This window comes from Bos javanicus, chromosome 13 (assembly GCF_032452875.1).
Source record: "Bos javanicus breed banteng chromosome 13, ARS-OSU_banteng_1.0, whole genome shotgun sequence".
Lineage (NCBI taxonomy): Eukaryota > Metazoa > Chordata > Mammalia > Artiodactyla > Bovidae > Bos > Bos javanicus.
The window spans coordinates 16,707,157-16,727,757 of NC_083880.1; the positions used below are offsets into that span (position 1 = coordinate 16,707,157).

The following is a 20,601-nucleotide window of genomic DNA, read 5'->3' on the forward strand; positions in this document are numbered from 1 at the left end:
CAGCAATTAAAAGGACAGAACTATTGAGTCACCAGAGAACCAAAGGACATTAAAGTGCAAAGAAGAAAAAGTCAGTCTCTATAGGTCACATACTGTATGAGCCCACATCTGTAACATTCTTGAAAGGACAACATTGTGAGTTGTAAATCAGATTAGTGGCTCCCAGGGGTTAAGGGTCGTGGCGGCAGGGGAGTGACCATCAAGGGGAACCCCACGGGAGATCTTTGTGGTGACACGACAGTCCTGGGTCCTGTTTGTCTTCCTGGCCACCCAGACCTCCACATGTGATACACAGGACGAGGCGCATACACCGTGTGCATGTCGGCCTCCTGTGCTGTTGTCATATTACGATGGACGCGCTAGGGGAGACCAGGCGAAAGGTGCGCAGGATCCCCTCTACTCTCTTCGCAACTTCCTGTGAATCTACATGTATGATCTGAATGTCTGCGTGCTCCCAGAACCTCGCATGTTTAAGTCCTCGAACTCACAACGTGATGTTATAGGTGGTGAGGCCTTTGAGGGGCAATTAGGTTTAGATGGGGTCATGAGGGTGGGGTCCTCAAGGTGCGATTAGTGTCCTTACAAAAAGAGGGAGAGAAAAGAGATCGCTCCCTCCAAACACGTGCGCCAAGAAAAGGCCTCGTGAGCCCATGGCAAGAAGACGGCCGCCTCCGGGCCAGGACGAGAGGTCTTACCAGAAACTGACCATGTCAGCACCTTGATCCTGGACTTCCCACCCTCAGAACCACGAGAAACAAACGTCTGCTATTTAAGCCTCCCAGTCTGGGGCATTTTGTTACAGCAGACTGAGACCCTATAATTATTTCAAAATAAAAAGTTTAAGAACAAAACTAAATCCAAAGCTAAATTCTAGCAAATACCCTCCTCCGCTTTTAAAAAAAGTCACCTGCAGAGTTTCAGTGGCAGGGAAAAGATTTGCTGTGAATGTAGAAAGTGAATTTTTTTGGTGAATAGAGCAGAAACAAAGACAATTAAGGATAAAGAAGGGGAAGAAAAAGAACCAGTTGTTGAAAGAGGTTTTAAATCCATGTGGAGGAATCTGTGCTTATTCTTTCTCATGTGAGTAAGTAAAATGTCCATGTCCTTGCTCCGCGGGAAGATCTCCCAGGTTCTAGGAGCTGGTCTGATAAAAATTTTGCAATGTGCTAATTGTAAGACTGGCCTCTAGTTTCATCTCTGCGTCTCTTTTGCTCTATAATTTTAATCCAACAGCCCTCACATCCTTGAGCTCCCTTTTCTGTAAAAATCAAAGGTATACTAATGAATCATTTTGAGAGAAACTCCCTCTAGGGAGTTATACCTAATGTTGTGAGACCCAGAAGTAATGGATCCTCTGAAAAAGTTGGACAGAGTACTCACTGGCATCTGTAGCGGCAGTGGTGTCTGCTCTGGGCTCCATCCTCTTTAGTCCTGCAAGGGCGTGGGTGTGTGTAGTGCACTGAACAAATGCACGTCAGGAGAGGCTGTGCCCCAGCAAGAATTACAGCTGGAAAAGGGGGCCACGGACAAAACGAAAGACAGACCAGTGAGTGAGAGGAAATGTTTGCAGACGGGATGATCAATAGGGATTAATAGCCAGCATATGTAAACAACTCACACAAGTCAACATCAAAAGAGAAACAACCCAATTTAAAAATGGGCAGAATTTATCTCTGGGCTTTCTATTTTGTTCCATTGATCTGTATTCCTGTCTTTGTGCCAGTACCATATTACTCAGCCATTAAAAAGAATACATTTGAATCAGTTCTAATGAGGTGGATGAAACTGGAGCCTATTATACAGAGTGAAGTAAGCCAGAAAGAAAAACACCAATATAGTATATTAATGTATATATGTGGAATTTAGAAAGATGGTAACGATAACCCTGAATGTGAGACAGCAAAAGAGACACAGATGTATAGAACAGTCTTTTGGACTCTGTGGGAGAGGGAGAGGGTGGGATGATTTGGGAGAATGGCATTGAAACATGTATAATATCATATGTGAAACGAATCACCAGTCCAGGTTCGATGCAGGATACAGGACACTCGGGGCTGGTGCACTGGGATGACCCAGAGGGATGGTACGGGGAGGGAGGTGGGAGGGGGGTTCAGGAGGGGAACACATGTATACCAGTGGCAGATTCATGTTGATGTATGGCAAAACCAATACAATATTGTAAAGTAATTAGCCTCCAATTAAAATAAATTTATATTTTAAAAAAGAAATTAAAAAAATAAAAAATAACAAAATAAAAATGGGCAGAAGACCTTTTCCAAAGAAGAAATGAGGATGGTCAAGAGGCACATGAAAAGATGCTCGACATCACTAATCATCAAGGAAACACAAATCAAAACCACAGTGAGGTGTCCCCTCACACCTGTCAGAATGTCTATTGCAAAAAGACAACAAATAAGAAACGTTGGCAAGGAAGTAGAGAAGAGGAAATTCTCCTACATTGTTGGAGTGAACGTAAATTGGTGCAGCCATTATGGAAAACAGCATGGAGGTTCCTCAACAAACTAAAAATATTTATAATAACAAAGACATGGGAGCAACACCTGAGACTTCATCAATGACAAATGAATCAAGAAGATTTTTATATATGTATATATATGTATGTGTATATATATATATATGCACATATGTACACACACACATACACATCCGATATAATACTGTTTAGCCATACGGAAGAATGAAATTTTGTCATTTGCAACAACATGAATGGACTCAGAGGGCATTATGCTAAGTGAAAATAAGTCAGACCTTGTCACAAAGAGTTGGACAGGTCTGAGCAACTAACACTTTCACAGAAAAGTAAATACTATATCACTTATATGTGGAATCTTAAAAGTACAGCAAACTAGTGAATATAGCAAAAAAGCAGCAGACCCACCGATACAGAGAGCTGGTGGCTGCCAGCGGGGAGGAGGGTGGGGTGGCACAGGGGTGGGAGGGGAGGCGCAAACTCTTAGGTGCCAGATGGGCTAGAAGGATGTATTATACAACATGGGGAATACAGCCAATGTTTTGTAATAACTAAATGAAAAGTAAGCTTTAAAAGTTGTGTGAAACGTCTTCTTTAAGGTTTAAGGAATTACCGCTGGAACATGGCTGTCCAGTTGACGGTGGTCGGAGACACACCCCTTTCTTCCTCATTTATTTATCCAGGATGTCCTGTCCGTTTGTCTGGAAAATGATGAAACACTAATGACCCCAGACAGAAATACCTCTCCCTTTAGTAGAAAGAGCCGTCTGAGGAGGGGCTGAGGTTGGAGGGGAGATTCCAGGGGCAGATGCCAAGCCTGGGGGTCAGGGGAGGGGGCCGCCCACACTGCTTTCTTGCCCAGACAGTCGAATACGTTTAAACAAACTCCAGCTGCGTCCTGGCCATTTATGAAAGAGATGTGCTTTTTCCTACAAATGTAAACCACGCTTGTGACAGCTTTTATGGACGAAATCAAATCTTTCTTTGTAAACATTTATTCCTTTGGTGCAGCCTCCCCTGTGGCAGAGATGATGACTTCCCACGAGGTCAACGGGCATCTTCAGGACCAGGGTAGGGAGGATCAGCTGCAGGGCAGAGAAGATGATAATTTACTCTGTGCAAAACTAGAAAGGATTTGGAGTCCTGAAGCTGGAGATCATATTACCTTCTCATTATACCTTTTATCTTCTAAATTTTTTTTTTTTTTTTTTTACCTTTCACAGGTATATCTGTTAGGCTCATAAAACTCTTTCTCATGATCCTCTTGGAACAAACGCCCCATGTTACTGGGGGAATGAACAGAAAACTAGTGTGTGCACACTTGGCCTCAGGCAGCTGTTACACTGCTAATCTGATTCCCTGAAGCATTTAATTATAACAACACGAGGCTAAGCTTTTCCTTAGAGCATGACTGTGAGTCTAAGAAAGCTTTGTCAGAAATCAAACTCAGTTGATGGCAGTCAACCAAGCAAGAAACACGCCGGTCACTTACCCTCTGCTGGTGTGTTTTGCAGACCAGGAATTAGCACACACCTGCATGTGTGTGTGTGTGTGTGTGTGTGTTGTTGTAACCCACAAAACAGTCCTGTAAGGAGGATTCACTCACCTTACTGATGACCCAACTCAGAGCTTCTGTAACTTGCTGGCGGCCTCATGAATAACACAGGGCAAAGCTGATTTCGATCGAGGTCTAGATAATTCAAAAAATAGCATTTCTAGAGCAAAGCTCAGACTCTGGAATATTCAGTAGACCGGTTGCCACTAGTTTGACTGGAGTCGATAGTTTAAGACAGTTGTAGAAAAAGAAGGCTCTGAAATCAGGTGGCAAGAGCCAAACCCCTCTCCTAGTGGAGTCAAGCCATGCGGACTGGGCTCCCTGCATCTGAGGAGCCTAGTTCATCCCATGAGAAGTAACTGCTCCCCTTCTGCTCCCTTTCAGCTCTTCGTAAGAGAGCCTGAGAAGCGGCTGGGGGTGAGGGGAGACATCCGTCAGCACCCCTTGTTTCGGGAGATCAATTGGGAAGAGCTGGAAAGGAAGGAGATCGACCCGCCATTCAGGCCTAAAGTGGTAAGGGGCCCCCGGGACCCTGAGGTCCTGCCAGTACCATCCTCACGTCACACCCAGGCTGCATGGACCCTGGCTTCTCACCCACCCTCTGGGGTGCTGTTCTTGGAAGAAAATCTTCTTTAACCATAAGCAGGCTATGGGGCTGGGGAGGGGGATGTAACTCATTTACTGTGTCAAATGTAGCTGCATGAAGAATGGATCACTGAGTATACAGGCCTTACACCGAATGTGTGTGTGGACAGGTAACCCTGAGATGCGAGCTGTGCATGGATGCATTCAAGCTTTCAGGGTCAAGTCTGTGTGACCCACACCTGAGCGTAAACCCTGCCTCCTTTAACAGGAATTTTGGAGCCATGTGTTCTGTGATATTTGTGAAATTTTCCCTGACACATGTCATCTGGTCATGTAACTACAGACCCTGATGGTAACTGGTAGATGTTTTTTCATGTGAGAAGTAAGCTGGTGCTTAGAAAAAGACAGGTCTCTAAATTCCCACTGGCAAGAGTCACCAACCTCCCTGAGCAAGGGCAGAACTTCCTGGGTCACTGTAAAATGAGGCAAAGTGGAGATAAAAAAATGTTCTGAAGGTAGATGGTAGTCATGGTGACGGAGCATATGAATGCACCTGAACACTTAAAAAGGGTTAGGATGGTCACTTTCATGTTATGTACATTTTACCACAATTAAAAAAAAATTTTTTTATCATGGTAAAAGTCACATAATACAACACATACTATTTTAACATTTCACTGTTCAGTAGCACTAAGGACATTCACAAGGTTGTGGAACGCTCACCATCATCCACCCGCCTGAGTTTTCCACCTTCCTCAACTGAAACTCTGTCGCTGTTAAACACAAACTCCCCAGTAGTACATGTATACAATGGAATATTACTCAGCCATAAAAAGGAGCGAAATTGTGTCATTTGCGGAGACATGGATGGAACTAGAGACTGTCATACAGAGTGAAGCCAGAAAAACATTGTATATTAACACAAATATGTGGAATTTATAACAATGTACAGATGAACCTATTTACAAGCAGAAACACAGGCCCATGTATTTGTAGAGAGCAAACATATAGATTCCAAGGGGCTGGGGAGAGTGGGGTAGACTGGGAGATTGGGATCCATATATATATCACAACTTTTTTTTTTTTAAGAGTAAAGCAAAGTGGTGGGCTTTTTAGGAGTAAAGCAGAGTGCCAGCTCTACCCCATTCCTGGTGATTCTGAGAATGAGATAGCAGCGACCTGGGTGAATATGAACCGTCTTTGCACCAGGTGGCACAGGCTTGTGGATTTCAAAGCAGTGCATTCACTCTAGAAAACGTCTTCCGTTGTTACCTGTGGTGGTGGATGGCCAGTCAGGGCAGTGTGTCCCCAGGCCAGGAAGCGCTAGTTATTCTCAACATTTTCCTAAGCTCTGGGGATGTTCTGAGGGTCCTACAGGGCTGGCCCATAGCAGTCTTCTTATTTGTAACAGCACCATTTCTAATACACAGGTTAATAATTTAGAGAGTAATTTCTGCCTTGTTCCAGCTCATCGGGGCAATGTCGTTTGTCTCGACTTCCATGAGAGACTATGATGGACTTGATATTTTCTGCACAAATAAATTAGACCTTTAATCTACTCTTTCCTTGTGGGATAATTCCAGATTCCTCCCATAGGAAGGCATTTCCCTGACCTGCAGTCTAAGCAGCTGTCTGTAGGCAAAGACCAAAGAACCGTTGGCCTCAGCAGCTCTGGGGGCCCCTTAAGGGTGGGAAGGGCTGACTCTTAGTCATGCTCGTATGAGGGTGACATTGCATAATGGTTGCTTTTAATCTTAGAAAGTGGAAGTGTACACCATACTGAACCGTATTTGTGAATAGGTCTGCTTTTGGTAATGGGCACCAATAGATCGGGTGGCATGAAGGGAGGTCACCCTAATCTGTCTTGTCTATGGAAGACAGCCCAAGATGTTTAATAATAACATTAGCATGGGATTCTTTTCCCATTCAGGCCATTAAAGAGTAGAGTTCCCTGTGCTATACACAGTAGGTCCTTACGAGGAATCTAAAAAAAGAGTAGTATTTTATGTATTTATGTGTATTATATATGTATAACTGATTCACTTTGCGGTACACTTGAAACTAACACATTGTAAATCAGTTATACAGCAATAAAATTTTTAATAAAAAATTAAATAAAATGACTTAAAAAAAATAAGATGCCTGTGGGTAAGGGGAATGAACAGTAGTGAAGGATGTTGACAGAACAGGAATATATAATCTGCAAAACTCCTCCCCTCCTCCACTCCCAACCCCCACCCCTACCTCCCACTACTCCTCCACCCAGGGTCACCTGTAGGTTAAAAGATCAGAGGTCAGATTGGGGCTGACCATTTTCCCAAAGGTTGCCAATCCTGCTTCACGTACACTTATTTGAATGTGCAAGTCATAGAATCCCTCTGTATGTATTTATTATGCTGTTGATAACACTGATGATCCGGGGTCTGAGAGATGGTCAATAAAACTCCCGTATGATCATCTGTAAGTGTTACTTTATTTGCAGATGCCACCTTTTTCATTTGCAGATTATAGCCTTGATGGTGAAAACAAAGATAATGAGTTCAGTGGCTGATCATCTTCTCTTTTTCTCCCCACCACTTAAACTCTGATCCAGAAATCGCCATATGACTGCAGCAATTTCGACAAGGAATTCCTGAATGAGAAGCCCCGGCTGTCCTTCGCAGACAGGGCGCTGATCAACAGCATGGACCAGAACATGTTCCGGAACTTTTCCTTCATGAACCCAGGGATGGAGAAGCTGATATCCTGACCTCGCCTCTCCAGAGGATTTGTCCTCTTCCCTCTGTGAACTGGTTCAAGCGGACACTCCTTGGGTTCCTTTTCAACTTGGAAAAGAAAAGAAACACTCAACCATAGAGGCTGAGCCCCTTGGAGCTCCTCAGCAGCTTTGTCTGTAGCAGAAACTAGCTCTGCTTCACTGATGACCATGGCCAGTCTTGAAGTTACTTCCTTACTCACTGTAGCTATTTACTTGAAGATGGGTCTCCATGCTGTGAAAGATCTGAAAACTGAACTGTGCTCTGAGTTATGACTCTTCACATGGGCACCAACTACTGGTCCATGACCTATGTGTTTACTCAAGGAGCATAGTCTGAACCTCTCAAGACCGAAGACAGCACATTGCCTGGTGTAGCACTGGATTCCATTCAGCCCCAGACAAGTCACCACTAACCCATTTCATTCTGTTCATACCTGTGCAAGTGTAAGGGGGAAGGGGTGGGGGAAGCCCTGAATAGGTTCTTACAGGAACTCTTCATAATAAACATAGCTTATAACTTGAGATTTACAAATCCACTCATTCTGATTAGCAAGGAAATTCATGGGAGAAAGGAAGATGGGGAGTGTTGGTGTCATTGATATGGAAGGTTGACTCGACCCCTACTCTTGTTATCTTGTCAACGTAGAAATTAGAATCCAATGAAGATTTAGTCATAGCATCGTTTTACTCCTGCCAATAAAACTTTTCCACCCATCCATTCTCAGTTGATTTCAGTATCAGTGGCAGTTTCTCATTATCATCCTCACATTAGAACAGGAGAAAAAAAAAATGAAATGTGTAATTCTTCTAGGGAAAAGAAATCCCATTCCTTTCTGATACTGTTACGGATGTTTTGATGACTCATAAGTCTCTTGAGAAAGACATCTTTCAGGATAAACACCCATGCATGCTATTCACAATGATCTTATTTAATAAGAATTCTAACTATTCATGTTTAAAGTATCTGTGCTGTTTGTATATTTTGATAAAATGTTGTGACTTCATGACAAAGAGTGGATACATAAAAATGGAATAAAAGAGAAAGATGCCTCTTCATAGTTTAATTCCCTACTCATCCCCCTTACCCCCAACTTGGTTCTGTTTAGGTTATCATCAAAATATAGCTAGCATTGAGGTGATGTTTTAAATTTTGAGAATCATTCAAAATCCTCAACCAGGAGAGAGGCTCAGATAACCCTGAAGTTATTGGTGTTATATTTCTCTTTCTCTTTCCTACAAGATTTCTTTTTCCACTCACTTTCCAACATACTTTATTCCAAATTCCCTACAGTCTTCCTGGGACCTGTGGGATCAGGTCTTTAGTTTCCCACTCTCAGCTTTGCTCCAGTGACTTGTCATCGTGGTCTCCCTGTCACGCGGGATGCAGTTGTGCCTCAGGGCCTTTGCACTTCCTGTTCTCAGCACCTGGGATGCTCTTCCCTCCAGTAAGATTCTTTGAAGGAATGATCTCCAACCCCCGAATTCAGCTCTGCCTCCTAACCTCTCTCCTGACACTGCTTCCTCCAATGACAGCCTTCTTTCTGGTTCTTATGGAATGTGCTCGATCCTTATCTACCTCTCTGCAACTTTTGATACAAAGAAAGATGCTCTGTTTGATCTCCAGCCCCACGGATGTTCTGACCTTTCCTCTTTCACCACCTCTACCTTTGATTTACTCCCCACCCCTAGCTGGCCTCACTCCCTCCTTCTTCCCCAAATCACCTCTGAGGCCCCTCCCCTCCTCACATTTTTTTTTTTAAACATAGTTTTCTCTTACCCCATGCCTTTAAGGATCCTCAACACAATCATCTCAATCCTCATCTCCAGTTTAGGCTCTCTGCCAGGCTTCACGCAGGTTCCATTAACATGTCCTGTTTTCTTAAGATCTTTCTATCTCTTACTTCCTAATTCTAATAACAGCACCATCATGGACCTGGTCATCCAGGCTCAGAGCCACAGAGTTCTTGTCAGCTATCTGCTCTCCCTTTCTAACCTCCCTCCCTCTCTTCCTTCTACAAAATCCTTTTGAATCTGCCTCTGCAGTCTCTCCAAATACATACTTCTCTCTCCTTTCTCCCCTGCTAATCGTTCCTGGATTATTTAATAGTCTATGAACCAGTGTTCCCATCTTAAGTCTCTGTCTACATTTTAATTCACACGTACGATATATAAACTGTAGGGTGGGAATAACTTTTCCTCTATCCTCTTACGTTCTGTGCCCAAGGGCCTGTGAATTAAGTTGACAAAAGCCCAATGAGCAAGAGAAGCATACTTTTATCTACACATGTAACGTGTGTGCATGTGGGAGAGCTCCGTGATGAGGCACTCAAAACAGTGGTTATGATTTGGGGCTTAAATAGCTAACTTGCCAGAGGAAAGGGAGGAAAAGGAAAAGTCTCCAATGGAAAGAGCAAATAGGTTTCAGGAGACAAGAGAGTTTGCAGAGGTAGGTTTACTCTTCGTCTCACTCCTGGGATCAGACACACACCCAAGAAGGAATCTATGGTGGTTCTCACTTCTCTGAAGTGTCTGCGTTTAGTCAGTTAAAGGAAGCTCCAGAAAGGCCTCTTTCTGCCTCTACTGCATCTCAAATAGCTTAAAATAATTTTTACTATTTATGAAAAAAATAATTTTTACTCTTTATGAAATATAAAAGTACTATCTTCAGAAATCAAGGTTTTTATACCATGCCCTTATATTCATAATGTTGTGCAGGCTTCCCTGGCTGAACCCCATTCAAGGCACCCTATCCTGTCCCCAGACACCCTCTCTACCATCCCCTCTTGCCTCGGCCATCCACTCATCTGTGCTCCCATCACTCCAGATAGTTCTTAGCACTGCCTGTGAACCCCCTGCTTCCTGCCTCTGGGCCTCCCTGAGGCTAGTTTTTCTGCCCAGATTGTCCCTGTCCCACAAGTTCATGTCCTCCTGTCTCTAAAAATCCACTCACATATCAGGTCTGCTATGAGGAGCCTCCTTTTCCTTGCTGGCCCCCAAGCCAAGCTGGTGTATCTCTTGCCCCTTTAAGCTTCCATTCTACTGTATTTCTCTCCACGTCTCCAACACACCCACCATTTTCCATCAAGCTCTGCAAACATCTGCTTTGCCTCTGTTTCTAGACTGTAAACCCAGTCTCACTTCCCACATTTCTTTTGTATATTCAGGCTCAAAAAGAGCTGTCAGGCAAGTTGAGTAAGGAATGTATGGCACAGTGTGTGAATCGTGATCCCTCAAAAGATATGTCCCCCAGTACCTGCCAGCATGACCTTATCTGGAAAAGGGGTCTTGGCAGATGTCTTTAAGTTAAAGATCTCAAGATGAGAGCATCCTAGATTGTGTAGGGCTGGACTGGAAAGCCACATCAGGTGTCCTTATAAGAAATGCAGGGAGAAGAGGCGACTGGAGGCAGAGACAGGAGTGAGGCAGCCACAGGCCCAGGAACACCCGGGGCTGCGAGAAGTTGGGAGAGGCCAGGACAGAGCCCTCTCTAGAGCCTATGGGGGGAGTGTGGCCTGCCAACACCCTGGCTGACCTTCTGGCCTCCAAAACCAAGAGAGGGCTTCCCAGATGGTGCAGTGGTAAAGAATCTTTCTGCCAATGCAGCAGATGCAGGAGTCAGGTATGACTGAGCGACTGAGCACACACACAGGCCCCTCCTAAACTGAGGGAGAGTACATCTGGGTCGTTTTCAAGTCAACCAGCCTATGGTCACTTATGACAGCAGCCGCAGGAAATGGATGCTCTGTTCAGGGAAGCCAGCAGTGGGTGTGCTGGGAGAGGGCATTGGTGAGGTTCAGGCTACCCTGTCTCTGATACAGACAGGACCCTCCCCACCCAGGCCAGATCCTTACATCCCTTCTCCTGCAGCAGCACCTCCACCATCGTTCAGCTTCTTGTCACGTTCTGACTCTTGCCTGTGTGTTTCTCTCATCACCTCGTTTCTCTCTCCAGCTTCTTCCCTCTCTGGCCTCCAATATCCTCTCTGACTGCAGAGCTCGTGGTTTTTCCACACACACAGGAAGAGGCCTCTGTCCGGCTCTCGATGTGTGACTTGGCAGCTGTTTCTTCCTGCCGGTGAAACATCCACACTGTGGTTTATAAACCTGTCAATATCGTCAGAGAAAAGACCCAGAGACACTTGTGAATGCACAGGAAGGCTGTGTATTCGAGGGGGACCATTGCGATGGGCGTAGGGGCCAGCATGGGGGAGGTGCATGGAAAAGTGAGGGTCTACAGACAAGAAGCAGGGGGGCAGGGCAGTGGGTGGAAAATTACTAAGAGGAAACAGCAGGGGGAAGCGGGGCTTCTGGCTGATCTGACCTAGCAGGACTCTTGCAGAAGGCAGGCCAGGTAAGCAGACCTCACCTGGGGGATAAGGGATCACATGTCAAGAGTGGGGGTTCTGGTTAAACTGATGTCACAAGATTCTTGCTAAAATTGGATGATGCAGAGACAAATACAGAAGCCCCAAAGTTATGCTTACTTGAAAAAGATTTCAGGGAGGCTGAGTACAGGATCGTCGAGAGAGTCTCTGTTGGCATTCAGAGCAGAGATCCCAGCTGCAGCCATGAGGGCTTCGGGATTACCACCAGTCCAGCCTTCCTCTCTCCATGCAATAACTACTTCCATGTGGTCCTAAGAGCTTGCTACCCTCCCTGCTGTGAACATGACTGTCGAGAAGAGATCAGTTCCTAGGATCCCATGTGTCAGCTGAGACATGCTGGGAGCGTGAAGAGCTGTGGAGAACAGGCGGGATTGGGAACCAGGGAGACCTGAGTTCAAGCCCCAGCTCTGCCATGATAAACTTCACAGCCTTACTTAACTTCCTGGATGAGGTTTTCTTGCCCATAAAATGGAGCTCATTGTCCATTATGAGACTGGGAGATGCTCCTGCACAGGGTGGGGAGTCAGTGCATGCTTCCTAGTGAGAGTCACTGGAAATTTTCAAGTTGATCATGAGCATGAGGGTATCCATCCATTCATCCACCCATCACATCTATCTATCATCTATCTATACCTCAGCTATTGATATAAATATATCAATATATTGATAGATATTAATAGGTTCGATGGATGAATGGATGGATAAATAGAGATGTTAGTGTCACTGTCCAGAAAAGTACATGAGAGTCAAATGTCCAGATGCTACAAACATTTGGATAAAGAATTTGAAGGTCATTCCACAGGCAAACTGGAGACACTGAAATTATGCCAACAAAGCACGACAAAATCCTCAAAGCAGAGCCACTAGAAGCATGCATTTTAAATTTTTAAAATAAGAGAGTTTTCTGCTAACCTGGAAGTGAATTTTCTGCAACGAAGACCCATTCAGATTCTTCCATGTGTAAGATCATATTATCTGAGTTGGAAAATATCAGTAAGATGGAGTACCAAGAGGTCTCAGCCCTTGTACCTCAAAAACAAGAATCTAACAACTACTCATTGAGGAAAAGAGCTCTGGAGAGTTCCAGGGTACAATTAAGAAGCCATAACAAGCCGTGTGTATGTGCTAAGTCGCGTCAGTCATGTGTCTTTGCAACCCTATGGACTGTAGTGTGGACTGTAGCCACACTCCTCTGTCCATGGGATTCTCCAGGAAAAAAACACTGGAGTGGGTTGTCACTGAAGTTGTAAAAAGCCAGTGGAGGGGAAAACTGGGGATGGCCACATAGAAAGCTACAGAAGGTGTTTAACTGTGTCTCCCCTCCTCAGACTGGTGCAGTTCAGTACTAAGAGGATCTCTGCAGCCAAAACTTCTGTTTTGGGGCCCAGCAGCCCACCCCACCACTGCAGGGGTGGATAGTGGTTAATATCCAAACACTCTACATAAGGAACTCATACAACAAAGACCCTTGAGAGTCCCTTGGACTGCAAGGAGATCAAACCAGTCAATCCTAAAGGAAATCAATCCTGAATATTCATTGCAAGGACTGATGCTGAAGCTGAAGCTCCAATACTTTGGCTACCTGATATAAAGAACTGATTCATTGGAAAAGACTCTGAAGCTGGCAAAGATTGAAGGCAGGAGGAGAAGGGGATGACAGAGGATGAGATGGTTGGATGGCATCACTGACTCAATGGACATGAGTTTGAGCAAGCTCCAGGAGTTGGTGATGTGCAGGGAAGCCTGGCGTGCTGCAGTCCATGGGGTCGCAGAGAGTCGGACATGAGAGCAACTGAACAACAATGAACAACATACAACTCAATAGCCAAAAACAAGTTAAAGTAGGCAAAATATCTAAATAGACATTTCCCAAAAGAAGGCACACAATTGACCAACAGGTCCATGAAAAGATGCTCAACATCATTTATCATCAAGGAAATGCAAACCAAAACCTCAAAGAGCTATCACCTCACCTGTCAGAATGGCCATCATCAAAATGAAAAGAAGTATGTGTCAGCAAGGATGTGGAAGAAAGGGGACCCTTATATACTGTGGTGGGAATGTAAATTGGGTTAGCCTCTCTGGACAACAGTATGGAGGCTCCTCAAAAAATTAAAAACAGAACTAAATAGCATATTATCCAGCAGTTCCACTTCTGGGTATATACCCAAAGGAAACGAAATCAGTATCTTGAAGAGATATTTGAACTCCATCATTCACTGCAGCATTGTTGACGATGGCCTAGATGTGGAAGCAACCTAAATGCCTGAGGTAGATAAAGAAAAGTATGGTGTACATATATAAGGGAATATTAGTCAACCCTAAAAAAGGAAATCCTGCCATTTGCAGTAACATGGCTGAAGCGGGGGGATATGATACAAAGTGAAGTAAGCCAAAGAGAAATACTCTATGGCCTCACTTATATGTGGAATCTAAAACATTCAAAACTCATAGAAGCAGAGAGTAGCAGGGTTGCCAGGGGTTGGGGGAGGGGAAATGGGGAGATACAGGTCAAGGGGTACAGAGCTGCAGTCATGCAAGACGAATATACTGTGGAAATCTAGTGTATAGCCACATGACTATAGGTAACAGTACCACACAGAACACCTGAAATTTGCTAAGGCAGGACATCATTAGTGTTCTCACCACAAAAAAGAGGTAAGTATGTGAGAAAACGGTAAGTTAATCAGCTCAACTGGTGACCATCCCACAAGGTACATGCGTACCAGAACATCAAATTGTACACCCAGAAGGCACACAGTATTTGTCAATTATACCTCAATAAAGCTGGAGAATTTTTTACTTAAAAAAACAACCTCAACATATAATTACAATGAGGTAAGTAATCTCTATATATTAAACTAGCCTTATATGGGCTTCCCTTGTAGCTTAGTTGGTAAAGAATCTGCCTGCAGTGCAGGAGACCTGGGTTCTATCCCTGGGTTGGGAAGATCCCCTGGAGAAGCAAATGGCAACTCACTCCAGTATCCTTGCCTAGAGAATCTAATGGACAGAGGAGCCTGGTGAGCTGCAGTCCATGGGGTCGCAAGGAGTCAGGCATGACTGAGAGACTAACACTTACTTACTTATGTATGCATGCTTCATGGGAAATGAATGCAAATGGCCAGCAGTTGGAACATTCTTTAGTACTACCCTTCTTGGTAATTTGGATGAAGATAGAGGGTCACAGAGGATGAGATGGTTGGATGGCATCACTGATTCAATGAACATGAACTTGGGCAAAGTCCAGGAGATGGTGAGGGACAGGGAGGACTGGCGTGCTTCAGTCCATGGGGTTGCAGAGAGTCAGACACAACTCGGTGACTGAACAACAACACACGTGCTTTTGTGTCAGCAAGTTTTATTTAATGAATGAAGGCACGTGTGTGTCTCTTAAACTCTTTATATCAGCGGGTCCAAGAGGCATCAGGGCTAAAAAGGTTGAGTCATTTTTTATGGATGTAAAGTGCTGCACTCAATATGCCAGCAAACTTGGAAAACTCAGCACTGGCCACAGGACTGGAAAAGGTCAGTTTTCATTCCAATCCTAAAGAAAGGCAATGCCAAAGAATGCTCAAACTACTGCACAATTGCATTCATCTCACTAGTAAAGTAATGCTCAAAATTCTCCAAGCCAGGCTTTAGCAATACGTGAACCATGAACTTCCAGATGTTCAAGCTGGTTTTTGAAAAGGCAGAGGAACCAGAGATCAAATTGCCAACATCTGCTGGATCATGGAAAAAGCAAGAGAGTTCCAGAAAAACATCTATTTCTGCTTTATTCACTATGCCAAAGCCTTTGACTGTGTGGATCACAATCAACTGTGGAAAATTCTGAAAGAGATGGGAATACCAGACCACCTGACTTGCCTCTTGAGAAACCTGTATGCAGGTCGGGAAGCAACAGTTAGAACTGGACATGGAACAGCAGACTGGTTCCAAATAGGAAAAGGAGTACGTCAAGGCTGTATATTGTCAACCTGCTTATTTAACTTATATGCAGAGTACATCATGAGAAACGCTGGGCTGGAAGAAGCACAAGCTGGAATCAAGATTGCCGGGAGAAATATCAATAATCTCAGATATGCAGATGACACTACTCATATGGCAGAAAGTGAAGAGGAACTAAAAAGCCTCTTGATGAAAGTGAAAGAAGAGAGTGAAAAAGTTGGCTTAAAGCTCAACATTCAGAAAATGAAGATCATGGCATCTGGTCCCATCACTTCATGGGATATAGATGGAGAAACAGTGTCAGACTTTATTTTTCTGGGCTCCAAAATCACTGCAGATGCTGACTGCAGCCATGAAATTAAAAGACGCTTACTCCTTGGAAGGAAAGTTATGACCAATCTAGATAGCATATTAAAAAGCAGAGATATTATTTTGCCAACAAAGGTCCGTCTAGTCAAGGCTATGGTTTTTCCAATGGTCATGTATGGATGTGAGAGTTGGACTGTGAAGACAGCTGAGCGCCGAAGAATTGATGCTTTTGAACTGTGGTGTTGGAGAAGACTCTTGAGAGTCCCTTGGACTGCAAGGAGATCCAACCAGTCCATCCTAAAGGAGATCAGCCCTGGGTGTTCATTGGAAGGACTGATGCTAAAGCTGAAACTCCAGTACTTTGGCCACCTCATGCCAAGAGTTGACTCATTGGAAAAGACTCTGATGCTGGGAGGGATTGGGGGCAGGAGGAGAAGGGGACAACAGAGGATGAGATGGCTGGATGGCATCACTGACTCGATGGACGTGAGTCTGGGTGAACTCCTGGAGTTGGTGATGGACAGGGAGGCCTGGCGTGCTGCGATTCATGGGATCGCAAAGAGTCGGACACGACTGAGTGACTGAACTGAACTGATTCTTTGCTCATGGGGGCTTTTCCCCTCTGCCTGCATGTTACACTATCAACATTTCTATCATGAACCTATGACTCACCTCCTCAGCAGATCCTACCGTCACAGCACACAGCAGAACCATCCTCACTGCCCTCAGGGAGTTACCCAGAACTCTTGACCCTCGGTACTTACTTAGCAAGAAAAGGTAGACACATGTGCCCTATTCACCGATGGCTCAGGGTAAAGAATCCGCCTGCCATGCAGGAGACACAGGAGATGCAGGTTTGATCCCAGGAAGACCCCCTGTAGAAGGCAATGACAACCCACTGCAGCATGCTTGCCTGGAGAATTCCACGGACAGAGGAACCTGGTGGGCTACAGTCCATGAGGTCGCAAAGAGTCGAACACAGCTTAGCACACACACAGATGTCTTGTTCACCAAGCTGTCAGAGACTGCTTAGCCATCCCCTTCTGGTTTAAAAAGACATCCAACTCAGAGTCACTTTATTTCTTTTGAGCTTGAGTCTAGCAAGAGATGAGAAGTTTCTCTCTATTAAAGCATTTATACTTTTTTCAGAATTCAACTCCTTGACCTATATGTTGGCTAATCCCTTTCAATGTTTTCAGAGTCAGAGGGGCCAGAAAAACACTCATGATCGACACTTGCTCCAAAGTTTCAACAAGGTAGCCATCATGGTTCTTTGGTTCCTGCAATAACTGGAATTAAGAAAAAGAAGTCCACGTAGAGAATAAACTGGTGGTTGTCAAGGCAGAGGGGAATAGGAGATGGGTGCATAGGGAGGTAGGGGCTAGGAGATGCAAACTCTTCTATATAGAATGAGTAAACAAGGTCCTACTGTATAGCATAGTGAACTGTATTCAGTATCCTGTAATGAACCATAATGGAAAAGAATATGAAAAATACTGTGTATGTGTGTGTATATATATACATATATATGTGTGTGTGTGTGTGTGTATAATTGAATCACTTTTCTGTACAGAAGTAACTGACACATTGTAAATCAACTATATACCAATAAAATAAAATTCTGAAAAAAGAAAACAATGTTGCAGACATCTAAAACACTTGTCAGGAGACTGCTGGTGGAAGGTCTTGCAAGAAAGAGCATAGGGTTATAACATCAAATACTTCCTTCGAGAAGCCAAAGGGCCTGGCTTGTGACTTGGCTGTGTGAACACCTCCGTCTGTGCTGTGTAAATGGGCCTAGTCTCCTGACCTTCCTTGTAGACGCACCACTCGAGTTCTGAGCAGTGTGAAGAGGTGCTGCCCAGGTGTCTGCCAGTCCCAGGGGAACCATCTGCTACCCTTTGAAATGTGGGGGCTGGGGGAACGTGTCCTGGTCTCCAAACATGTTCCAGGCTACTTTGAAAATGTCTAAGAACAGGGCAAGAGGGAGGAGGGAACACCCCCTACTCCCACTAAAACAAGCAACTCAATGACACAACCAACGTCAGAACCAGCTCTCCAGGGGCAAACCTGGCCAATAACACCGCTAATTGTTCTCTTAAAGCTAGTTTTGCCATTGTTCACTTTTACCTGATTGCACGCCCACAGACGGCTCCAGGCAGCATCCGAGTCTAACTAAAGACAGTCACCCTTTCTCATGTGTCTTTTGCAGGCTTTGCCCCCAAGCTCATCTACGGCAGAGAGGAGTGCATTACCCAGTGTGGGGTAGTGTTCAGTCGTAAGTTTACCAGGGCTGTTTGAAGACTGCATCCATTCTGACTGGCCGGTGCCCATGCTGTCAGGGTGTTTAGATATTTTGAACCTCAATCCTGAATGTGGTAAATGGGATAGAGAAATGATACCCACTTGGCAATAAAGTCCTGTAAGTTTCCTTTCTTCTACCATTAAAATTCAGAATCTAGGAAGCAACCTAAATGTCCATCAACAGAGGAATGGATAAAGAAGATGTGGTACATATGCACAATGGAATATTACTCAGCCATGAAAAGGAACAAAATTGGGTTATTTGTAGAGATGTGAATGGACCTAGAGACTATCATACAAAGTCAGTCAGAGAAAATCAAATACTGTATGTCAGTGCATATATATGGAATCAAGAAAAATGATACAGATGAACCTATTTGCAAACTGTAAACAGACACACAGATGTGGAGAAGTAAAGTATGGGGGTAAGGGTAAGGGGTGGGATGGATTGGAAGATTGGGATTAACACATATACACTATTGATACTATATATAAAATAGGTAACAAACGAGAACCTATTGTACAGCACAGGTAACTCTCTCTATTCAGTGCCCTGTGGTGACCTAAATGGGAAGGAAACCCAACAGAGAGGGCATTTATGTATATGTCTTATAACCGATTCACTTTTCTATAGAGCAGAAACTAACACATCGTAAAGCAAATATATTCCAGTAAAAATTGTAAAAATTCAGAATCTAACAAACCATGTAAAAGTAGATAATGCAGCTGTTTTTTAAATGAGCACAGAACCAGCAGTCCTGTGATTACTAATCCTGTTTTGAATCAGCTTACCATTCTCCTCCAAAACCACCTTACTAGGCCACTCAGAGGGTACCCCACCATCCCCCTAGAGACAGACCACATCAAAATGGCAACACGGAACAAAGAATTGGCCAACACGTTTCACAGTGGAGGAGGAAGTCAATGTCAGAATCTTGGCTGTTATAAACGTATTTCAAATGTTTCCATCCCATGTGTTTTTGTAAAAAATTGTGGAGCGCAACAATAAAAATCCATGCCACCAAATTACCCATTACCAGTACATGGCGGGGAGGGGCTGTCTATGCCTTGTTTCCAGAGTTTTCCCACCAGAAGTCCACCACCCAATTTCTGTAGATATTATTACCCTACTGTTTTTTTTTCCAATCATATTTCTATTCCCTGACAAATATGTGGCTTCAGAATGTGGTGCTTAGTCACTCAGTCATGTCTGACTCTTTGTGCCCACCAGAATCCTCGGTCCAAAGGATTCTCTGGGCAAGAATACTGGAGTGGGTTGCCATTTCCTTCTCCATGGTGGGATTCTGTGATACAAGATGTGTTTCTTGTGATTCTTAGTTGCTACCCTAACTCATTGTGCAACTGGAAATTCTTCTGGCACTCTATCTAAAATAAAGTCCGGTGGGGCTTCCCTGGCAGTCCAGTGGCTAAGTATCTGCTTTGCAATGCAGGAGACATGGGTTTGACACCTGCTGGGGGAACTAAGATCCCACACGCCTCAGGGCAACTAAGCCTGGGCCCCGCGCGACACAGTGAAGATCCGCGTGCCACAGCTAAGGCCTGACACAGCCAAATAAGGAAATAAAATATTTAACATAAAAAATAATGTCCAGCACCTTCCATTTCTAAATCAGACCAGTCTTGAATAAGACGAAACAAAGAAGGAAATAAACTTAATTAAAAGTGAAATAACTTGCCAAGACCAAATGGCAGACCATCAAACTGGAGGAAATGAGGACTTCTGTAGGGGATGGATTGTTTATGTAGGGTTTCATTTCAAAAGAGTAAAGAAGACATCGAAAGTGTTGGCTTATCCATAACTAGGATGCTCCTACCCCCTGCTCAGTGAGGGAGGCGAAGTGAGGGGGGAAACTGTGTTGGTCTGTCTGATCTTGGGCTAGGAAAAGAATCTGCGGAGAAAGCCAGGTTAATTACGTGCTGGGGGACAAAACCTAAAAAAATGACTAAAATGAAGGCACAATCAGGTAAAGTTAGCGTCCCCAGCTTCAAACTATCCTATGGTGCAGCCACTCTGATGAATTGCTTGCTTTTTTTTTTTTTTTTGCATTTTTTGTACCATAATGACCTACAGGAAGAGTAACCTACACATGCATATGAATAGCAGACCTTTGAAAAGTCTGATGAGGAAAACGAAATACTGCAGGGGGCCAAGGGCTTGGGACGCACCAGTTACCTTAAGGCAATAATAAAAGGAGGTTGATGGTCTGACAGGAGTGCCGTGAAATGATCATGACCATTTTGAG

The 20,601-nt window shown here is 44.2% G+C and overlaps 2 protein-coding genes across 3 annotated transcripts in view; one reads left to right on the forward strand and one right to left on the reverse strand.

Annotated features, from left to right (window-relative positions):
• Positions 1-7,911, forward strand: part of PRKCQ (protein kinase C theta) — a 152,088-nt gene extending 144,177 nt beyond the window's left edge. The window contains exons 17-18 of the mRNA XM_061435759.1: positions 4,431-4,559; positions 7,225-7,911. Of these exons, the coding sequence (XP_061291743.1) occupies positions 4,431-4,559; positions 7,225-7,380 (285 nt within the window). The 3' untranslated portion in view covers positions 7,381-7,911. The remainder of the gene's footprint in view (positions 1-4,430; positions 4,560-7,224) is intronic.
• The window catches only part of PFKFB3 (6-phosphofructo-2-kinase/fructose-2,6-biphosphatase 3), a 273,656-nt gene continuing 260,887 nt past the window's right edge, over positions 7,833-20,601 (reverse strand). Inside the window, exons 16-17 of one of the 2 annotated variants that reach the window (XR_009740222.1) lie at positions 11,873-12,125; positions 7,833-11,492 (exon numbers count right to left, since the gene is read on the reverse strand). The gene's annotated coding sequence lies outside the window, so the exon portion shown is untranslated. Of the gene's footprint in view, positions 11,493-11,871; positions 12,126-20,601 lie in introns of those variants that run through there. The other variant, XM_061435765.1, reaches the window with a different exon arrangement.